Genomic DNA, 23,059 nt, shown 5'->3' with positions numbered 1-23,059 from the left:
AGTCATCTCTTCTCTCTCTCTCTCTCTCTCTCTATGTGTATATACTATACACATAGTCATCTCTTTTCTTCTGCGTGTGCCCTATGCCCATTCCCATTTGTGAATTTGGATCCTCTCTTTTCAGTCATTGTTATCTCAATTTGTTCCTATATATGCTGAACATTCATTTCTATCTTGCTATAGCAAATCTCTTGTTATTATTTAAGCTTATAATGCCCTGTTCCTAGTAAGGGTTGCACTCCTCTGCTTCTATCAGCCTGCTAGTCACCTTACTCCTAATTACGCATTTTTCTTTTGTCATTTTGTTTTAGGCAAGCTGACCCCTTTCAGTATTTCCTGTAGTGCAGGCCTCATAGTGGAGAATTCTCTCAATTTTTGTATGGTTTGAATGGTCTTTATCTCCTTCATATTTAAAGGAGAGCTTAGCTGGATACATTATTCTAGGCTGGTAGTTCCTTTCACTTAATAGTTTAAATATTTGATTCCATTCCTTTCTGGCTTGTAAGGTTTGCAAAGAGAAGTCCGATGATAATCTAATAGGTTTTCCTTTATAAGTTACCATTTTCTTTTCCCTGGCTGCCCTGAGAATTCTGTTTTTGTCATTGATTTTTGATAACTTTAATACAATGTGTCTTGATGAAGGCTTTTTTTGGGTTGAGATAATTGGGTGTTCTGTTGACTTCTTGAATTCCAAGCTCCAGTTCATTCCTTAGATTTGAGAAATTCTCATCCATTATTTGTCTGAAAATGCTTTCTAATCTCTGCTCCTTTTCCTCGCCTTTGAGAATTTCCATTATTCTTATGTTTCTTCTCCTGATGGTATCAGCTAGTTCTTGTATTTCTCTTTCATTATTTTTCATTCTTCAGTTTCTCTCTTCTTCTTTCTGATTTATTTCTAGATTTCTGTCTTTGATATCACTGATGCTTTCTTCCATTTGGTCGACTCTATTTCCCAAGCTTCTTATTTCATTTTCACCTCTTGCAGTGTGTTCTTTATCTCCAGAAGGTCTCTTCGGTTCTTTTTGAGGGTTTCAATCTTCTTGCTAAAGAACTCATTCTGCTCATCTAGTTGTTTTTCAATTCCTGTAATGGTTGATATGATTCGTTTCAGATCTTACTGAGTTTTTTCAGAAGTACCTTCCTGAATTCTCTGTCATTTAAGTCGCATATTTTTATGTCTATAAGCTTATTTTCTGGAGATTTTTCTCTTTCTTTCTGAGCTGCTTTGTCACCTTGGTTGTTCATGGTGTTTAATGGACTATTTCTCCTCCTGGACATTAATGGAAGTATATTCTGATTTTTTTTTTTTTAATAGAAAGAAGATTTATTATATAATGGTCCCTAGCCTGTTGCAAAGAAGGCACTTTTCTTTTGGTTTCCAGTAGGTGGCCTACTAAGCCTCTTGGATATCTACTTTATATAAAGTCTTAATAATGTCTTTTTTTTCTTATAGATGTTTAATCTTGCTTGCTACCCTCAGTCTCATTTCCTGTCTCTGTTAGCAACTGTTTCGGTAGCATTTGCTCAGATTCCCCTTGGGCTCCATGGCATTCCTTCTTGGAGGGTATGGCAAGAGGGGCCTTCTGGGTTGGGGGATAGGGGCTGCAACTCATCTTCGGTTTTACCACTGTGGGTTATAAAAATCAATTGTTGTTTCTCTGTCATCCTCACTTTTCTGTCATCCCTGTTTCTCTGCTTTCTTCCCTGATGACTGGACATTGCTGCTGGCTACGTAGAGCTCACAGCACTCCCAGGCAGGGATATCATGGAAGTCATCGCACCTTCTCCTCTCCCGCTCTTCTTACAGGGAGCTCTAGCTGCGAGAAGCAGCTTCTTTGTTTCTCCCAGTCCACTACCTGACACCTGAGTTTCTGACCTTTGGGAGCTCTTATCTGCAGATCCCATGCTCAGGCGTGCTGGTGTGCAGTTTGGGTGCTTTGTTGAGTTTTTGATGTTCAGCTTATTGTTGTTTCAAGGGGAGAGATCTGAGGATGGCTCTCACTCTGCCATGTTTCTGACATCACCCCCAATTTTTAATAATAATATTTATAAGTCATTTTTAAAAAATATATCTAAATTAGGCCTAGGATTCTAGGAAGATAGTGACATCAGAAGAAGCATAATTTTTTAAATGTCCAAATTCCCACATGTAAAAAAACCGAGGCAACGATTTAACAAAACTAAAAACCAATGGACAACATTTATAACAAAACTGGTGACAGAATATGTCCATAAATGCCAAATATGCAGGCTGATGGGATAAATCAGCAAAAGCCACAAAGCTTGCTTAATATCAGTGTCTAAACTGCAGAAAGCAGAGGGATACTCAGTGTGACACCTGAGAAACTGAAAACAAGTTAATTCATAGCAGTCAATTTATTGAGAAGACCCAATTTTATTAACAGCAGCTAAAATTTGCTCATTCCAATAGCAAGTGTGCCAGGGCTTATGATAAATCCTAAACACAAGAGCAGTCTAACCCCTGTGAAATCTCAAAACTGAGCTTTTAGAGCTTTTATCTGGGACAAGACTTCATATTGAAGAGTGGGGTCAAAATTGAGAATGGTAAGGGTGACAGAGAGAAAGGAAAAAGAAGATTCAAATAAAAATGGGTGAGCCATGAAAAGACATGGAGGAAACTTAAATGCATAATACTAAGTGAAAGAAGACAATCTGAAATGATTTCAACTATATAACATTCTTGAAAAGGCAAAACTATGGAGACAGTAAAAATATCAGTAATTGTTAGGGGCTAGGGTGTGGTAAGGTTGAATAGGCAGAGCATAGAAGAATTTTAGGGTAGTAAAACTACTCTGTATGATATTATAATGCTAGATATGTGTTATTATACATTTGCCTAACCTCACAGAATGTACAACACCAAGAGTAAATAATGTAAAGTATGGTCATTAGGTGATAATGATGTGTCAGTGTATGTTTACCTATCTTAAGAAATGTATGGCTCTTAGGGGAGGCTATGCATGAATAGGGGCAGGGGATATATGGCAAATCTCTGTACTTTCTACTCAATTTTTCTGTATACCTAAAACTGCTCAAAAAATAAAGTTTATAAAAAAAGTGTGTGTGCGTGTGTGTGTGTGTGTGTGTGTGTGTTTTCAATTTCTACTCTAAAACATTGCCACAAATTTAGTGACTTAAAACAGCGTAAATATTTTATCTCACCGTTCTGTAGGTTAGAATTCTGGATGGTTTTGGTTGGTAACCATACTTTCAGTCTCTTTTTCTATGAATTTGTTTTTATTTTGTTTTGTTTGTTTTCTTAGAGTTCACATATAAGTGAAACCATACTGTATTTGTTTTTCTCTACCTGGCTTATTTCACTTAGCATAATGGCCTCTAGATCCATCCATGTTGTCACAAATGACAAGATTTTATTCTTTTTTTATTGTTGCATAATATTCTATTATATGTATATACTACATCTTTTTTTATCTATTCATCTATAGATGGACACCTAGGTTGCTTCCACATCTTCGCTGTTATAAATAATGCTGCAACGAACATAGGAGTTGTACATCATTGTTCTTATAAAAGCTGCAAAGCATCCATGTAAATAATTAAATAAGATATCACACATATACTCTTATATACACATCCTACTTCATGAATGCATATAGTCTCCTATTAACCTAATATGTAACATTGGGACCTTGTCATGAAAAATGTCAATTGTGAACTCCACACTTTCCCTCAATGTTATATAAGAACACTTGCTTTCTCAGTTCAGTCATAAGGGCATGAAGTGATAAAAAGCCAAAAGACTTTGCTTTATAAATTTTTAGGTGTCCCAGAGCCTTCTATTTTATTGACTATAACAGTTTTAAGTGTTGTTTTTAAAACTTGAGGATAATTGGTAAAAATATATTTAACCAAGACTTAAAGGCAGTAAATCAAGAGGCTTGTAAAACCTAGAAACCCAATTTGGCATTTTTGTAGGGAAGTGTAAGTTTTGGAAGGAAATAAACATGTTGGAGAAAATGAAAAACAAAAAAATTATTTTTACTCTTAAAACGTTATTACTTTGAGATGTTTAACTTCATTGTGTTTGATTGTTTCTTCCATGGCTGTACAAAAATCAGTGGCTAATGTAATTGGACACTAGGCATTTACACATTTTTATCTCTTTTTCTACTTAGCGGTGGCTATTTGAGGCAATGAGATGTGATAGCTGCATATGTATTTCTAAGGGTTAGGAAGTGAGAAATAATTGGAAAGTGAATAAAGTAGGTGTTTTTGTATCAATAAAATAAGTCATCTAAAAAGTATTATAGGTGGATCTTACTTGTATGTGGAATCTAACAAAGCTGAATACATAGAAGCAGTTGAAGGGTGGTTACCAAGGGTATGGGAGTGGGGAGATGCTGGTCAAAGAGTACAAAGTTGTAACAATGTAGGATAAATAAGTCTGGAGATCTAATATAGAACATAATAACAATAGCTAATAACACTGTTTTGAACACTAGAAATTTGCTACAAGAGATTTTAGGTGCTTTCATGAAGAAAAAGGTAACTATATGAATAGATGAGTATGTTAATTAGCTTGTCTGTACTAATCATTTTACTGTGTAATATATATCAAATCAGGTTGTACATCTTAATATATACAATGTTAATTAAAAATAAAATAAATTCTTATCAGGCAAAAAAGTCATTAAATTTGTGGCTCTCTTATACAAATAATAAATAAACAAGTAAATAAATAAAAAGTATTGCAGACACACTGTAGGAGATTCTACCACCAAATGATAGGAAACCACTGATATAAAATTTTACTGTATTTCACAATGATTGTCTATATTCCATAGTATATACACATGCCATACTACCTATGACTCACCATTTTGAAAATGGTAAATGTTGAATTAAAAGATCCAATCTTGAAAATAAAAGCTTTTATAGTAGGGTAGAATGACATCTGATGGTAGAATTACATTTTGACATAAAAGCATTCAGATGTAAGAGATAAAAAAAGGCCTGACAGATATTGAGGCCCCTCTCCCTCCATATGTTAGTAAATTTACCTGAGTGGCCATGATGGGCTTATAATTCCAAATTTATAAAAGTAAAGATAAAAATTAATATGAAGGAGAAGCTACTTCTAGATTGGAGGACTGCTAATGAACTAATTAGAGCCAGGCAGTTGGCTATCATTGATTAATCCTGTGTTGACTTTGGCATGGACAAAGCCTGTCCATCTTAAAGAGATACCTCCCAAATTAATAGCCATTAAATTTCAAAACCACAGAGGAATACAGGGATGAGAGAAGTATGAGAAGAAAGGATGTTTTTCTTAAACGATGTGCAAAGGATAGAAAATTTTACATGGAGTCACCATATCCATTCTTAATTTTTTTATGCAACATTAGAAAAATTTTAAACAATTTTATTTTTGACTCATATGTATATGCCTTTAGTAATCATTGCAAGTAGAGCAGAGTATTTTATTGATTAGAAACATTTTTATATCAAGTGTAGTATCACTGAAATGATTTACTTTTTCAATTTGTTGTATTTAATTTTAATCATTGATAAATATCTATGAGATGAACTCCTGTCTAACTTAAGGGAAAATGTAGAATTTTTGTTTTTTTACTCTCCACTGAAGACCAAAATTGGTTTCACCACAGAGTTAGTCTCCGAAGTTTAGTAGAATCTGTTTTATTTCTGCCACGATTGATTTAAAATGCTTCGTGAGAAAGACAAAATAACAGAGAATTCCACGTAGTTGAAGGCTACCTAGCAACTGCCTAGCTTCTAGTCTTCTAAAATATCATGGAAACCATACAGAACAAAAAAGAATAAATAAAACTTCATAGAAATCGTGTCCATGGCATACCTTAATAACAGAGAACGACCAAACTTCAAAATAACAATAAGAAGAAAAAGAAAACATCTACTAAATCTTGTTAAAGAACAAAATTTAACCAAGTAAATTTGAAGATCTAATTGGCTTTATTAACAATTCATGAATCAGGCAGCATCCCATCTTGCTATTAGAAGGGTGCTCCTAGGGGTTGTACAAAATAGGAGGTTCTTATAGGAAGAAGGGCAGGGCAAGGGAGTTATTAACAAAGAAAAAAAGGATTATTTTTAGATCAGGATATTTTTGGGAGGGAAGAAAACTGCAAAAGTTTTTATCATGCAAATTGCCTCTTTTTTCTATAGGGGTAGAGAGGGCCCATATTATAGATTACTTCATGATGTTGACCAGAAAATTCCAGATTGGCTGATTAAGATTATATTTCTTGGAGAAGATGAAATAGCAAATAGGTCAGGTATTAAATCTAGGTCTGGCATCATGGGCTTTAGTACAAGTGACACCATTTTGGGCCTATGGTTTTTCTTTCTGACAATCTTAATGCCTCCGTACCTACCTCCTACACCCTGGCCTGCTTTGGAGATAAAGAATACCAGGAAAAACTACAAGGAAGAGGGAAGAAGAGAGTTAGTGAATAGCTCCAGGTTGGTCTAAAACTACTCCTACCCTAAGTCTGAAAAAATATTAAAAAGGGTATTCTGGTAGATCATGTCCTGAACTACAAGGAAATGACGTAAAAGTATGCACAGTTTGAAAGAGCGTTCTTCAAAACGTGTACCTTCTAGGGGGAAAGGCAAAAATAAAGTGAAAAGTGTCTTCTATCTGTTAGGTAATGAAAGAGAAAAGAGGTAGAAGGAGAGAAAGTCTTTGTCCTGCAAGACAATAGATAACCAAAAAATTGAAGGAGCGACTCCAACTCACACCACCAAAACAACCAACAATCCATTAAAGTATCTGAACTTTGCAATTCTGACAGAAGAAGGTACCACTCACTTGTGGTCAGCCTTTCCCTGGGAGCCCTTGTAAACTCAGGGAAGCTCAGACAGTGAACCAAACCCTGTTCTTCCTGTCTTCTAATGGGAGCGTTCCTCCAACAGTGTAACAGTGTCAATATTTCCCTTTATTATTCCGGATGTGTACTACATACTTACTTCTTTCCAATTAATCTCTAGTCTTCAAGGCATACAAAGATGGAAAAACTATAAAAATAAAGTCAAGAGAATGTTTAACACAGAGGCAGGTAGTGATGTAGTGGTCACTTGTTGAAGTGGAGGCGGGGGTAGTAACTCAAAATGAGCACACAAAATTCTTCACAGTTATCAGTGGTCTAATGTAGTCTTAGAGGGGGATGGGGAGGCAAGTGGTGTTAATTTTATTATTAAACTTAAAATTTTAGCTCTCTTTAGCATGTATGTTTCACAATAATAAAGATAATATTTAAAAAATGAAATCTGACATCCGCAAAACTGTTTACAACCTTGCTTTAGCATTGTTATAAGTATGAACTTAAAACATTTTCTATATATCATAAAAAGTCCTAGGCATTGTAGAGAGTTCATTTTTTTTGAGGGTATTCAATATTAGCTTTTTACAGCTGTATCAAAAAAGAACAACACTTTTCCTTATGTATACCATCCCTGTTTTAGATCAATCCCCAAGCACATCTTTATGTATAAAGTGGAAGTAACAAAGCCAACTTTACCAGCTACAGTGAAAATTAAATAAAATAACATTGGTAAAATGACTGGCACATAGTAAACCTTTAGTAAATGTCAGTTCACATTCTTCCAGATCTAGTAAAATTAAGTTAATGTATATTCGTAAGAGCTTATCCAATAGTTGTATTTATAAAGCTACAAAAATAAGGGTATGTATATAGTGAATTGATTAATCAATGGACACAGATTAGTATGCACAAAATCAAACTACCAAATTGCCATATTTTATTTTTACTGAAAGTGGATAACTACAGCAAGTAAAACCTATTTTAAAATATTATAAAATAATAATAATTAAGACTATTGAACACTTACTATTATCAAGTAGTAAATGCCTTACATCATCTTTACCTCAATACGAGTACACGCTGCATGAGGTGGTTAAGAAGATTTATTGAATTAAAACTTGTAGAGCACTTAGCATTGTGCTGGGCTATAAGTAATATTTTCCAAATAATATGCAGACAATATTGTAAACCTCCCACCAATACTGTGAAATAGGAACATTAAAATCCTTCTTTTGAAGGAAGCCAGAGAATCGATAAATGGCCAGACCAGAACTGGAATCCATATCTGGTTACTCTAGCATCTGTGCTTTTAACCACTGTGAATATGGGGTGTTTGATGGAAATTTATGAATTTGAGCACTGGATGAGGGGAAAAAATGCAGTTTAAAAATGTCAGACCTAGAGGTTATTATGGTGAGCAAAATAAGTCAGATAAAGATAAGCACCATATGATTTCACTGATTTGTGGAATCCAAGGAACAGAAAGAACAAACTAATTGAAAACAGACTCACAAATACTGAGGACAATCTGGTGACAGCCAGAGGGATGGGGAGTGGAGGGGGGCTGGGAGAAAGGGATGAAAGGCTAAAGAAGTACATATTGATTGTTGAGATATGGTCATGGGAATGGGGAGCATGGCATAAGGAATGCTGTCGGCAGTAATGTAATGGCTATGTGTAGAACCAGAGGGGTGATAGAGTAATTAGGGGGGTAAACTATATAAATGCCTAACCAATGTATACTATACTTGAAACTGCAAATAAAATAAAATAAAATGCTAAAAAAAAAAGCTGTTGTGGTAGGACTCATAAGCTCCAGGGCTCAGAATAAAGCAGTTCAAATACACCCTCCCCCTAAAATAAAATGTCAGACACTATGATGCTAGGAATGGTATAAAGGACAAAACTGTAAAATATATATGGGTTTTGAAAGTCACTGGGCAACATTTACTACTTATGATGCTTTCTAACCTTTCACTCCTTGTTTCAAAGGCAGTGGTCCATTTAAATGAGGGCATTGTGAATTACTAGAAGTCCATTTAAATGAGGGCATTGTGAATTACTAGTATGTAAATATTGGTTAGTTTAGTCTTGTAACCATATTTGTATTCAAATATAAAATTCTTTTATTTCCACAGATCCATGATCCAAAAACTGGTGTGTTATTAATGAGATCACATCCTCCTGGTAGGAGAAATTCTAAATGAATTTGTGGGAAATGAAGCAAATGTGGTTACAGCCACAAAGTGGCCTGTCTACCTTCCCATCAGCTACCTGAATGATACAGGAACATTATAAAGAGTCTCGGTTATTTCACAAATATAGGATACACTTCTTTTCAAAATTTAACTCTGATGGCAGAGGTAGTTCGTGTATTATTATTGGTACATATTTGGTTATTGACGTGACATTCTAACTGTACAATAAAATATTAGGTTCTCGATATGGCATAAAATAGTTTCAAAACTCCTAAAAATGTGACAAAACAAGATGTTCTTCATTCATTTTTCTTTTCGTACACTTTTCTTTCTACTACTTATTCATCCATTTGCAGATTCCTAAGATGTTTTGTGCCTGTCCTCGTAATTGGCACTGGAATATGAAGATGAGTTTAGGTTTTAAGAGCCCATGCATACAAAAAAGGTGAGGGAAGTACACAATCAGGGAATGAAGAGAAAAGAATGGAAAAGAATGGTTTAAGAATAGTGCTAGCAAAGCTGAAATACAAAATATGCCAAAGATGAAAATAAAACAATAAGGCAACAAAAATGCTTTTTTAGCCATGTTGATGTACAGAGCAAGAAAAAAAAACAAGGAAGGGGTAATTTGTTGTTCTGGGGACGTGGTACAAATGTTAAGAGATAGCATAGGAGAAAGAGAAACTATTAAATGGCTACTTTGCTTTCATCTTGTTTATTAAGCAGAACATTTTCAAACCCGAAAGCACTGAACAATTATGATTAAGAAGGATCTGAAATCTGTAATAGATAAGGGATCAAATTACCTTAAGCTGAATTTCGCATATCACCAATTTCATAGGAACACTGCAAAGTAACAACAAGCCCTTCCCCTGCCTCACCCACCCATTTTATAGCTGAGGAATCTTAGTCTCAGAGAGATGACACAGCTAGTACGTGGCAGAGTCCGGATTCCCAATAAAGTCTGGCTTTCTTAGAAGCTCTGTTCTTCCCAATATTTCACATAGCTCCCCAGAGCTGCCTCAAGTTCAGATCCCTAAGGACTCAGTTCTAAACTTGAAACCTTGAATTATATAAACTCCAAATTCCGCAGAACAAAACTGCTTGAGCTGGAGACCCAATAGCTGAGTTCTGAAACTGGAATCTCCTAAGTTGAAATCCTTAGCTCTTTGGGAATTTCCTAAGTTTTCACATTTCAGCCCTAAGATATAAGTCCTTAGTGCTGAATTGAGAACAGCAATGGAACCCAGACCCAGTTTCTAACACTGAGCCCTCAATCTTCAGTTAAACTAGCCAGGAATCAGAAGCCCCTTGGGAACTCCTGTACATTCCGGCTATAATGGACATCTTTCTGTTTTCTCTGGTCTGTTGACATACACAAGCTCCCTGCCTGAAGTGCTTTGTCTCCCCTTCTCTCCCTTCTGCTAACTTCTCCCTCATTCTTAGAATAAAAGGCATCTCTTCAGAAGGCTTTCCCTAACCCATAGACTGAGTTGAAAACTATTTATTATTCATTTATGTAGTACATCACACCTTCCCTTTGATAATATTTATTGCCCTGTAATCTTTTGTCTACTTCTTTCTTTTCTGCTATAGTTAAATGTCTTTTCCTGCTTTATCCCCTATGTGCCTAGCACAGTGCCTGGAAATATAAGAATTTGAATGAATGAATGAATGAATGAGTGAATGAAATTTCAAGATCCTGATGGTGAATGTGAGGTTTGATAGTGGATCTAAAATCATACCCCATCAGCAAAGAAAGGCATTCCACAATTTTCTTTTCTAAATAAATGAAACTATGCACAGCATTGTCCTAACTTCCCTTTATCTACATTTGTACTCTCTTAAACATGCCAGGCTCATATAGACTTAAACCTGCACTGTGAACAGTTGGATCTGGCCCCCATGGTAGAGGTTGAGAGCATGTTCCAGAGCTATTACAGGAGCCTATTTCTTTAGCACCATTATCTCTGGCAGTCAGCAGCTTTGGCTTGTGCTGTTCACACAATTTCAACAATTCTGAATGTTTCGATGACATCATATTACCTTCCTTCTCACCCTCAGAATCAGAGTTGTTCATCCTAAGGTCTCATGTGAGCAACAACTTAAAATGCAGATGGATGAATCTTTAAGGCTCATTTTTTTTTTTAAGATAATGGACTGCCTGAAATTGAATGTGGGTGTCTTTCCTGACAGATAGCTTATAGAAGGGAAAAATAAGCTCGGAAAGGTGAGAACTGGTGATGCATCAGTGACTCATAATAAAAAATTATACACTTACTATTTTCTCAGCACAAATGTTTTCATCAGTGATTTCTGAAGGGATTAATACTAACAGTTAAATTCACTTATAGAATATGTGCTGAGTGTTGTTGTCTTGGCTCTCTTGGTCCACTTTCCACCATTTGCACACCATCCTCTGCCTGGGGGGATGTCATCAATGCAGACCTGTATAGACTAAATCAATGGTCTCCTTTGTCCCAGACTTTGGGTGCAGTACAGCCCACAGGAGGCCACTATGGGATAGCAGAGGGCAGGACGTTGAGGTCAGGGTATCAATTTCTCTGGCTCTCTCCTTGAAAGTTGGCTCCTACCCTCTACCAGAGGTCAGAAACACTGTCAAGGGGCCCTTACAGTTGCCTTCTGGTTACCTTGTTTAACATCTGGCAACTCCTTCCTTCTTATGCAGATTCAGGCCTAAGTCTACACTTGATACTGTAGGGTGCCATGTTGGATATGCCTAACTCCTGCCCACATATTTCTAGAGTTTCCTCATTAGACTATCAGATTACCCAATTTAAGTATGCTGACTATTTCCTGCCTGGAATCTGTCTTACACAGAAGTTATTTGTGGAATGGGAAAATATGCTTGCATAATACACAGGACTATGATGGCTGTTGATAATAGAAGCAAATGGTTTAAGCCTCTTTCTTTGATGAGATAATTGGGATATAATTTGTTCGTATTACACATAAACTTTTTAATATTCCCAGAGTATTCTATTAAAATAGATCAAAATAAATGCATGCACCCAGAAATCTACTGAAGAGCATTTCAAAGAAGGAAGATGTGACACATGAAATAAATTAAACCACAAACAGGAGGCTTAGTTGTTTTATATAAAGTCAAGTTCCTATAACTGTTTCACTATTTACTCATGTTTTTATTCTCTCACATAGTTATAGAAAAATTGGTGATAAAAATAAACAAGCAAAAAAATATGTAACACACACAAGATTTTTCAGTCACACTTTTTCTGGTTCCCAACTAAAAGTGAGAAACAGTTCAGGCTATTATCATTTTGCTTGTGAAATAATAAGGCAGTGTTGTGATGTAGTGTGACTGATCAAAAGGAAAGTTAGTATCTGATGAAATGAGAGGAGTCTGTGGGAAAAAATTAGAATTGATTGAATCAAAATAATTGCTATCTTGAAAACTATCTGGAGGTGAAAGGGATTTGGTAATGCACAGGAAAGATGGGTGCTTATGCTCTATATGCAATGTCAAGGGTAGGCAAAGAAAATGGAAGAGGTGAGAAAATATTAGTCCTGCCTTTAAGAACAAGAAATTCTTCACTTTGGGACAAGTCACAAGGATGCCATTAAAAAAGATGCTTTTTCAACTTTCTTCGTTCCCTATTGAGCTTGTTGCATATTTGAAATGAATATAAAATAGTGTATATACACCAGGACGCACTGTGGTTCAACCTTTATATTTTGTTATCTTTTTTGTTTGTAAGGTTGTCCATCATAGTGATTTACTGTCAGCTTAATGGGGAACAAACAAGCTTTGAACTTTATTCCTTTGATGAGAGGGATTTATGCATTTGAAAGTTATATACAAATTGTTTGCAATGTTCCTATCCACTGAGTAAAACAGTCTTTGTTCTCATGGGATGAAGAAAAACCACTCTAATTGTTTACTGTTCCCTCAACCCTAGAGGAAGGGCCAGGGATATGCGACCAGAGATTAAGTAAACAGAGTAATAACGGTCTCATTTTTATAAAATTAGAATGAAACTATTTTTATCATTCATCCTCCGAAAGTAGTCTGCAAAATTGCTCATTGTGTTGATTGTTAATCTCTAAATACCCAAGTCTGATTTTTACCATGAACAACTGGACTTATAATAAAACACATATTCTGGAATTTTCTTTGTTTTCACCATCCTAGGGTGAATCTGAAAGTCTACTTTTCTGGCTCTTCCATCCTGCCTGGAATAGTTACGTGTCATTTACATTTCTAACACTTCTGCTTTAGTAGAATTGTGCTATAACTGAAATATTTTCAAAGATTTTTGAAACAAAAAATAAACATTAAGCCAGATACTTAATATGGAGCTTAGTTAATATAGGAGCAGTTCCATTTGATAAAAATGAATCATATTTGAACAGGAAGTAGAGGAAATTACTGCACACGCTCTGGACTCAAGCACATAGTCCATTCGACTCAGAAGCTAATTTGTGTTGCTGGCATTTTCAATAGAGATGGATTATTCTATCTCTCACTATCTGGGGCAACAGGCACTATTTCACCAGCGAAAAGAATCAGGAAAATGAGGTATGTAAAAACTGTTGATTTTCATGACCTAATCATTATTTGAATAGCATGGGGGGCAGTAGCTAATTACACTCTGTCCTAGAACTAGTATTTATGTATTGTGATTAAAGAAATTTGAAAAATACGGACACGAAAATGTAGGTAACTAAACATTCAACCATGCTAAATATGGCTAAATGGATAAAGAAAAATTCTTATCAAATATTTTTCTTAAGTAGAAGAGCTGACTTTGCAAAAGTGTGCCCTTTGGCTGGAATGAAAATATCTCTTTTGTTAACGTAGTGCTTTGAGCTGTTCTTATTTCTTGTAGATGATTTTTCTAGGTTACATATGCAACTAGTGTAGAATTCTGTAATATAGCCTTATAAAATCCATTCTCAGAGAGATAATATAATCTAGTAACATCTAGTTTCTTTCTAGAAAGGCTTCAAATATGTGTTACTTAAAAAGTTTTTTACACATTTTGCTTTTGCCTCTGAAAGTCAGGGATTAAGCAACAGCACTTGTGACAAAATAATATATAGAGAGCTATTTGTTGCTTCTTTAGACTGTAGTTAGGGAAGACAAGGAAGCAGCAGTGCGTGCATTTTGTTCTGTCAACATGCAAGCAGCTTTCCCTTTCCCTTACTACCATGCAAGGAATACTGCTTTCATTGTGCAAGCAGTAGCTGTCTTCTTAAAACAATTGTAAATACCTCTATAAACATTCTGCATCAAGCTTTTCTGTTGACAGAATGCTTAAGAGATGATGATAATCTGGGCCTTTAAAAAAATCATGATGTCACTGCATATGATTAATATTTGTGGTCCCAAAGAGGGAGATAGAAGATGCTTTAAAGCTGAAGAAAACATTTTCTATGGAAATGTCTTTGTTATTCCTTCAAAAGGATAGAAATTATAGGTATGAAAGTCATGATAGTTTATAAGGAATTAGGACATATCATTAATATCAGTGGCTTGCTAAAATAGAACTTGCCATTATTTGAATAAATAACCATTTAAATAAATCATTTAAAAATTTTAGAATTAAAGATGTCATAATTCAGGCTTGTTCTACCTCAGTGTAAATTTAGACGTGTTATATGAGCAAATAAAACTTTGGAAGCCAGTTTAAAAATTGAGATATCAATGAAGCTACTGATTATATTTGTTCTTTCTGTAAAAAGACAAAAACCATTTACATCAATTACCATGGCAGTCCTTGTCATTTCTTAAATAGAAGACAAGGGTCTTTTCATTGAATAACAACTGAAAAAATGATAAAGGAAGTGTCCTTCTTGTCTATATAAATGCACGTAGCAATAAAAAATAACGGAAACCAAATTTAAGCACTTTCCACATCCTGTGACATAGACTGGAATAATTATTTCTCTCATTCTTAGGAAGAAAAAGCAAAATATAGGCTTGATTCTTGGTCTTTTGGTACTTGGTATTATTTTGTGTCAATTTTGTGTCTTTCTTATTTTTTAGTTACATGAAAACTTTTCTTACAAGTTCTCACCCTTATTATTTTCATCTCACTTTTATACATCCTACGACACTTGCTCTTTTCTCCCTTACTTTTATAGTTTTTCTTTTTTAAAGCATTATTCTTGTTCAGCAGACACTTCCTCTCCCCCAATCATTGAATGTCTTCTTGTCTACAACAGACACTATAAGAAGTAATATATACAGAAGACAAGAGAGGAAGTAAAAGGCTAAAGAGGTTATTAGAAGTCAGAAAAGTGACAGATAGAAAGGAAGAGAGCTCAGGATTTCAGAAGGAAGATGATGGATGGTTGCTCATGTAACAAATCTTTGGCGACCTCTCATTTCTTCTACCTCATCCATCTTGTTAACTCAGAAATAATGCTGCTCTTCTAGAAACTCACCTCTAAGAATCACCTTTGCTAAAATCAACATTAAAGTCTGGCTAATTCTGAGGTGAAAATGTACTCTCTTTGAAAAAAATTAGAATGAATAATTATTTTTAAAAAATGGATAAGATTATCTACTAAGGATCACTAGCTATTTGAGAAAACACTAATATAAAATATAGAGAACAAAACGAACAAAAAAAAGCAACTTAGTAAATTCTCTAAAGTTCTGATCTGTGAAGTTTTTATCACTAATGACTCAAGAATTAGAAGAGAAGATAGTGATCATGTGTCTTTGAAGACAGAAAAACTACTATAAAAAGAAATATTTGAAGAATGAAAAGATATTCTTGAAAATTAAAAACATAAGAGTGAAAATTTTTTTCAAAAGATATATTAGAGCATAAAATTAAAGAAGTATCCCAGAATATAGTACAAAACAATAAATAATTAGAAATTGAAAAGGAAAGAAAATTAAAGAATAATTCCAGAATGTCTACCATCCAAAAAGGAGTTCCAGAAACAACACTAAAAGCAGGAAAAAATGAAGAGAAAATAAGTCAAAAATGTTTTTCAAAAAAGGACACATTTTTCCAGATTAAAAGGTTTACTGAATGTCCAAAACTATGGAGAAAAAGAGATTCCTCTAATTAAAAAAATCATGTAATTTTAGGTCACTAGAGACAAAGAGAATACCCAGAATCATATTTTTCAATAGCAACTACAAAAACTAGAATCTAACAGAACAGAATTTAAAAATTATTGTCAACCTAGAATACTCTACTCAGACAAACTACCAGTTAAGGTTGTTAATAGCACAAAGTCATTTTTTGACATTTTTGACATCTCAAGATTTCTTAATCAGCTACTGGGGGATGTGCTATATTAAAACAATGGAGTAAACTAAAGGAAAAAAAGGATCTGAGATATAGAAAACAAGAAACTCAACACAAAAGCAAGAAACTCAACACAAAAGGATCTGAGATATAGAAAACAAGAAACTCAACACAAAATCCTTGGGATGATGCTAAAAAGAGGATTCAAAGAAAACATACATTCATCAAGTCTAGACAGCAATCAGTCTAGATTAGCAGATCAGAAAGTAGCAGATGAGATTTTTCAAGAAGCTAAAATTGAAAAAACACACAGTGCATTGCATGTAATGGAGAAGATTTACATTGAAAAAGATACTTTTGCTGAATTAGTCATAAGTACCCAGAATATTAAGCATATGAATACAGAAAGATAATTTTTAATTGCTAGGTGTCAGGAAATAGAGTCACTGTACCAGAAAAGACACCGTAGTATACTACTTGTCATAGCTATGACTAGCACTTGCATTGTCATAATATAAGTGATTATCTAACAAAAGTTATGATATAACTCTACTAGAATGATACAGAACCATGAAGCTAGTTCGTGTATCTCTGTGTGGGTGTGTGTGTGAGAAGAGTGTGAAGGTGGGAGATTGTGAAAGTGAGCTATATCTGAACTTTTATAATAAGAAGTCCATAGATAATGCCAAAACTGGAAAATCAAGAAATAACACTATTACCAAGTCATGTGGATATAAGGATTGAAATTATCAAATCATAAGCTAAAATAGTTGAAATATATTGTCTCTGGGGAACCAAAAATGGAGAAAATTAAGAAGGGACTGCTGGTTTTTTGTTTGTTTGTTTGTTTTTTAATAAGAAGCTTGTAGAGTCCTTAAAATATTCACATGCATAACTTTGATAAAATTAAAAAGGAATTGAAAACAAAACAATCGCTATAGAAAACAAAATTGTTATAGAAATCACTCCTTTATTGCTATGAAAAGTTATATTATTGAGAGATCCATCTTAGAAATTATTGATATTATAATGTACACCTAGCTATTGGTGCTTTATATCATTTACAAAGTTGTCTCTTCAAAAAAACATCAGCTTGATTGGTTTTGAAGAGGACTCGGATGGCTAAAGGATTCATCATTGAATGAAAATCTATTAAAAACATTTGTGAATATGGCAGCGTACTCTTCAAGCTTGTTGGAGAATCATAATCTATTTCCTAGCTGCTGAAATTTTGCTAACTTATTTGAGTATCGCACTACCATAGACAACATTGCCTGGAGATTTGGTACCACGATGGATCAGAACTAGTAGAGAAAGAGATTTAGGTTGTCTAGGCCTGGCCAAATTAGTAGAGAAGATGGTTTATGGGGTTTTTGGATCTATTTAAATTCTCTTTATACTGGAAAGTTTGTGATTGCCTTTAAAGAGGGAGGGCTCTTAGAACATTTTTAAAGAGACGGGGCATCTATCACATCAATAATCAATCATAACTTTTTCTCTTTTTCAGGCTCCCTTATAACCCAACCCTTTCCTATTCTGCAGGAACTTGTTCTCTTTGGGTTTCCAGTTAGTGACAGTGAAAAGGCTTGAGCCTTTCAAGCTCAAAAAGACCTTAAGATATAAAGTTATGACTCAGTAAGGACAAAAATCTCCATTGTAGCTTTTGATCAGAGGAGGAATCACTTTCTCTTCTTATTAGAGTGAGGCCCACATTGTAGGCTGGCCACCTCTTTTAAAATTATCTCCATCACAGAAGAATTCCTTCTCACCTAGCACCTTGATCACAATTTTCTCAAGTTTCCAATAATTTTTAGAACAACACCTAGCAAAGTCCAAGCATCAAAAGTTGCCCTTAATGAAACCTATGCCGTGGCATCTAGTTGATCCCTCTGCTGGAGAAAGCTCTACCCCTGCACCTGTCCCACCCTTCCAGACACACTCTCACCTGATTCCTACTCATCCTTCCATTTGTAGCATATCACTTTCTCTTAGAAGCTAGGTTAGATGACCCTGCTGTAGGTTATCATGACAATTAAATAGCTGACAACAAAGTAATGTGCTAATTACCCATTTCCCTTTAGACTACAAGAGTTATAAGGGCAGAAAATTTTCTTTCTCTTTTTTCTTCATCATTGGTTTTTCTGGGCCTTACACATTGTCTGGATCTGGCATAGTAGGGACTCAATAAGTAAGTGTTGACTTGAATGGATTTGCTATTTTTCTACTTTTTAAAAACATATCTTCACACTCTATATCATAATGACTATTGATTATGGGTCTTTTTTAATGTCTATACTACCTGTGATTGAAAAGCAAAAATTAATCTCTATGTGAATAGCACAGAGAGATCATAGGAATTGACAGAGTCTCTACCTCAAATTGGAATGTCAAAATATACAAAATGCTTGGATTTCTTAAAGCAAAAGTTCTTGGAATCCATTAACAAATAAATGCATCTTTATATTATAGTTTGTCTAGAGACGATGAGACAACATCTAATATACTTGAGGATTGCATTAGATGGCAAGTCATTTGGCACACTAAAATGCTGTTAATATGATTTGTTCACAATCTTTCTATTTTATTACAGCCGAGGCACCGACAACAGACTGGCCCACCGGCGGCAGACAATTCTCCGTGAGAAGGGGAGAAGGTTAGCTAACCGAGGACCAGCGTACATGTTTAATGATCACTCAACAAGCCTATCTGTTGAGGAGGAACGCTTTTTAGATGCAGCTGAATATGGCAACATCCCAGTGGTGAGGAAGATGTTAGAAGAATGCCTCTCGCTTAATGTAAACTGTGTGGATTACATGGGCCAGAATGCCCTACAATTGGCAGTGGCCAATGAGCATTTGGAAATTACAGAACTTCTCCTCAAGAAAGAAAATCTCTCTCGTGTTGGGGATGCCTTGCTTCTAGCTATTAGTAAGGGTTATGTTCGGATTGTGGAAGCCATTCTTAGTCATCCAGCTTTTGCTGAAGGCAAGAGGTTAGCAACTAGCCCCAGCCAGTCCGAACTCCAGCAAGATGATTTTTATGCCTATGATGAAGATGGGACACGATTCTCCCATGATGTGACTCCAATTGTTCTGGCTGCTCACTGCCAGGAATATGAAATCGTGCACACTCTCTTGCGGAAGGGTGCTCGGATTGAACGGCCTCATGATTATTTCTGCAAGTGCAGTGAATGCAACCAGAAACAGAAGCATGACTCCTTTAGCCACTCCAGATCTAGGATTAATGCCTATAAAGGCCTGGCAAGTCCAGCTTACCTGTCATTGTCTAGTGAAGATCCAGTCATGACAGCTTTAGAACTTAGTAATGAGCTGGCAGTGCTGGCCAACATTGAGAAAGAGTTCAAGGTAGGTCTTTAACAATAAGGACTTCACCCTCCACAAGTCAATGTCAAGGTTTATTTACACGCTTCCAGTGTATGCTCAGCATGTGCTAGTTACTGTGGACAGTAGGTAATATGCTTTTTCAACAAGCTCTTTGTTATAATTATATCTAGTAAAAGTTGTGATTGCTATCATTTAGAGATATTCTGCTATATACTAGACATTTTATATTTATTATGTCTAATCTTTATTACAACCTTGAGAAGATATTAGTTCCTTTTCAGATGGAGAAGTGGAGGTATAAAAAGGTTAAGTAAGGCCCAAGATCAACTGGTAAATGACAGAGCTGGGATCAGAATCCAGGTATGCTGTATTCTAAAACCCAGGTTCTTTCTCTTATAAAACACTGTTTCTATATTCAGAGCATGATGATAGATGCTTTTGAGGTTATAAAGAGGAGCAAGTTGAGGGAAGTCAGTTTGATTTGAGAGACAGATGAATACATACTTTCTGCATGGCGTAAATATTGACATTTAAAAATATAGCTCTTAAAATGCTCCTTCAGTTGTATCCAGGGGCCTTGGCATGCTATGAATGTTTGATGTTCATTATCACCTATTTTAAAAATAAGTGAATGACCTCTTCTTTAACATCCAGAATAACTACATCTTTCCTTCTTCTTGAGCCTGTTTCAGTCCAATTTCATCCACGAATGTGATTCCTAATGTAATAGCTTTTTATTGTAAAGTCTCTCGTAATCACTATATATATGTGAGATTTTATATATGTATATACCTATATATGTATATATTAAATATATATGAAATTTTAGAATTTTTTATTTTCTGTGATCATAAGGCTCTAGGTATTAAAAATATTCTGGAGTTACTGTTACATCTATTATTTGTGCATTTGAATAAAACTATATAAATTGAAAATTTGTATAAAAAATACATACAAATTTTGAAAATTAAATTTTGAATATATGATGCAATTCTTACTGGAAATGAATTTTTAGTTGGATTAATCATGTTTACACTTTTGTTATGTACTTAATGAAAGAAAAGGGTATATCCTGCTAAAAATATCTTGGTATGTTACTCTAATTTTTGTTAATAAGATATATAAATTGTTAAAGATTTTATGGAACAAAATTAAAAGAGGGTTAACTGTAGGTAGAATAAATATTTTTATATGATTTGATACCTTACTGAATTACATGATATGATACCTTACTGAATTACAATCATGCTGAGTCTGAAAGAAATCACAAAAAAATTTTATCCATGTGTTGTAGCCAATGTCCTGTGAAAATTTTTAGTCCTGGAAACCATTCCAAGTTACATTAAAAAGAATCATTCTCACTCATTAATCTTTTCTGCCTTGCCTGTTTGAGCTACTTTTCTTTCTAGCTAATGATACATCCTACAGATGAGAATTAAGAAGAGTTTAAAAGAATCACATATTTAAATACATGAAAACATTACTTTTGCATTCAGTATTTCTTACTTATACTGTCTTTGCCACCTTCTCACTAGACTCTCATTCAGGAGTGATGTACTCTTTGCCAATTGTTGGAGAATGAAGAGGCAAGTGCATTAAACAAAAATTATTACTGTTCCTGTCTCCACACTGCACCGTACATCTATATTCAGAATATCCTAACATAAGCCAGCACTTTGTATTTCTATTAGCAAACTTTATCTTAAACAGAAATGTGTATTAGAGTGGAGGAATTCAGAAACCTTTAAGGGTTTATGGTATCTAGACTGAAGCTTATTGTTTGCTGCATGAGTAGGCAAGAGTGGAAAATTCTTTTGTAAAGGGGCAAAATATCTATTTTCAAGGAAACCAGTTTTAAGAAAGTTGGATCTGAAAATTGGTTCCCTTAGGACTATCAGTGTTCCCTGGCCCCTAGGAAAGTCTTCATGTATCTCTGTGTGATGGCAAATAATCTATTTTATGAGTCAGAGAATGAGAATTTCCACAAAGATTTTGTAAGCTCAAACATATAGTTTCTCTAAGTTCCTCTCAAACTCTCCCGTTCCGTAATAACCTGGAGTCCATCATCCAAAGAGGCCAGAGGGGTTGCTGCTGAGTTTCTCAGGCAATTTTAGTTTTGAGCCTTAAATCCTCTAAATCAAACAAATTGCATTTATTACCCATATCACCAGGTCTGTAGCTGGCACCATGCAGAGGTGACAACAAGACCAAAGCAGAGAAATCTAACAATTGGATGGAGCCACAAGAGTAAGAGAAAAACCAACAGGCCCAAGGAATTGCAGGTCTTTAAAGAGAATAGGGAGAAACCAGATTCAAAAGTTTTTCATCCATTCAAATTCAATTTTTATATTGAATTTTTATCAATAATTCTTTGTTTTGGTAGCATGAAACTTCAGCCACCTTAAACTTAAATTGGGTAAACCTAATTTTAGCAGCAAACAGCAAATCAATAATTATAATAATAAAGGAACACCCAGCACTTAATTGTTTTTAATACTGAAGAGAAGGTAACTCTTGGCTTTTTTCCTTGATTCAAAATTAACCTCAGATAAGGTAAGACTAATCTTACAAACAAGAAGATCAGTACCAGGGATGGTTTTAACAGCAAATGCTTTCTCCCAAATTTCTCATTTCTTTTCAGGATCTTAATATGTACCCATGACTTATGTCTCTAAACCCTTTTTGAATCTATTTATATTACCAATGTGTGTGTTTTTTTTTTTTAATTACCCTTGAATCACTTCTTTCATACATCAGGGGTTGGCCTTTTCTCTGTCATTCTGTACAAGTAGCTTTTTTGGAGCTTTGCCAGATCCTTCACGTCTTTCCGGCGCTCTGTGCCCAAACATGCACATTGACCTCCAGATGCCTCTGCTATTGACTTTGAGAAAGGGAAAGATAGAGAAACTCCTGCCCTGTCTGCTTTTAAACCATTGCTATGTTCTGGTGTTCGAATGTTCAAAAACATCTGGCGTAGTTTGAAAGGGAAGTATTTTCTAAGAACGTGACTAAGCTGAAAAGTAGTTTTTGTTAGCAGAAAGGCAGTGTGACTCTTATTGGACCTTAGCAGGGTGACAAAAGGTGTCACTTTGTAGCTAAGTGTTAAATAACCTACAAAGCAGAATCTCCACATAGGAAGTATAAGGCTGAGATCCAGATCAAAGAGGAAGGAAGAAATGTACATTTGTTGAGCTTTATGAATTAATCTAAATGATTTACAGTCTAACTTTGCAATGTATTGGCATTTAAGTTCTCTAAAATCAGAAATTAGCAGAAGGCCAGAAATTAAAATAACCTTTCTAAGATCATATAGTCATTAAGTAGCTGGATGAGAATTAAAACCCAGGTATGTTCCTTTCTTTACATTACTCAACAAAATTTTTGATTACCTACTATGTACCAGACACTGCTAGGATGTG

The 23,059-nt window shown here is 34.9% G+C and overlaps 1 protein-coding gene across 3 annotated transcripts in view; it reads left to right on the top strand.

Moving 5' to 3' along the window:
• TRPC6 (transient receptor potential cation channel subfamily C member 6) overlaps positions 1-23,059 on the top strand; it is a 118,471-nt gene that overhangs the window by 50,860 nt on the left and 44,552 nt on the right. For all 3 annotated transcript variants that reach the window (XM_011369417.2, XM_011369419.1, XM_011369418.1), the window contains exon 2: positions 18,887-19,661. In XM_011369417.2, coding sequence (XP_011367719.1) covers positions 18,887-19,661 — 775 coding nt within the window. The remainder of the gene's footprint in view (positions 1-18,886; positions 19,662-23,059) is intronic.

The sequence above is a fragment of the Pteropus vampyrus genome, unplaced genomic scaffold (genome assembly GCF_000151845.1).
Source record: "Pteropus vampyrus isolate Shadow unplaced genomic scaffold, Pvam_2.0 Scaffold148, whole genome shotgun sequence".
NCBI classification, from domain to species: Eukaryota; Metazoa; Chordata; class Mammalia; order Chiroptera; family Pteropodidae; genus Pteropus; species Pteropus vampyrus.
Note: the sequence above shows the minus strand (reverse complement) of the source record. Positions and strands in the feature narration are given on the sequence as shown.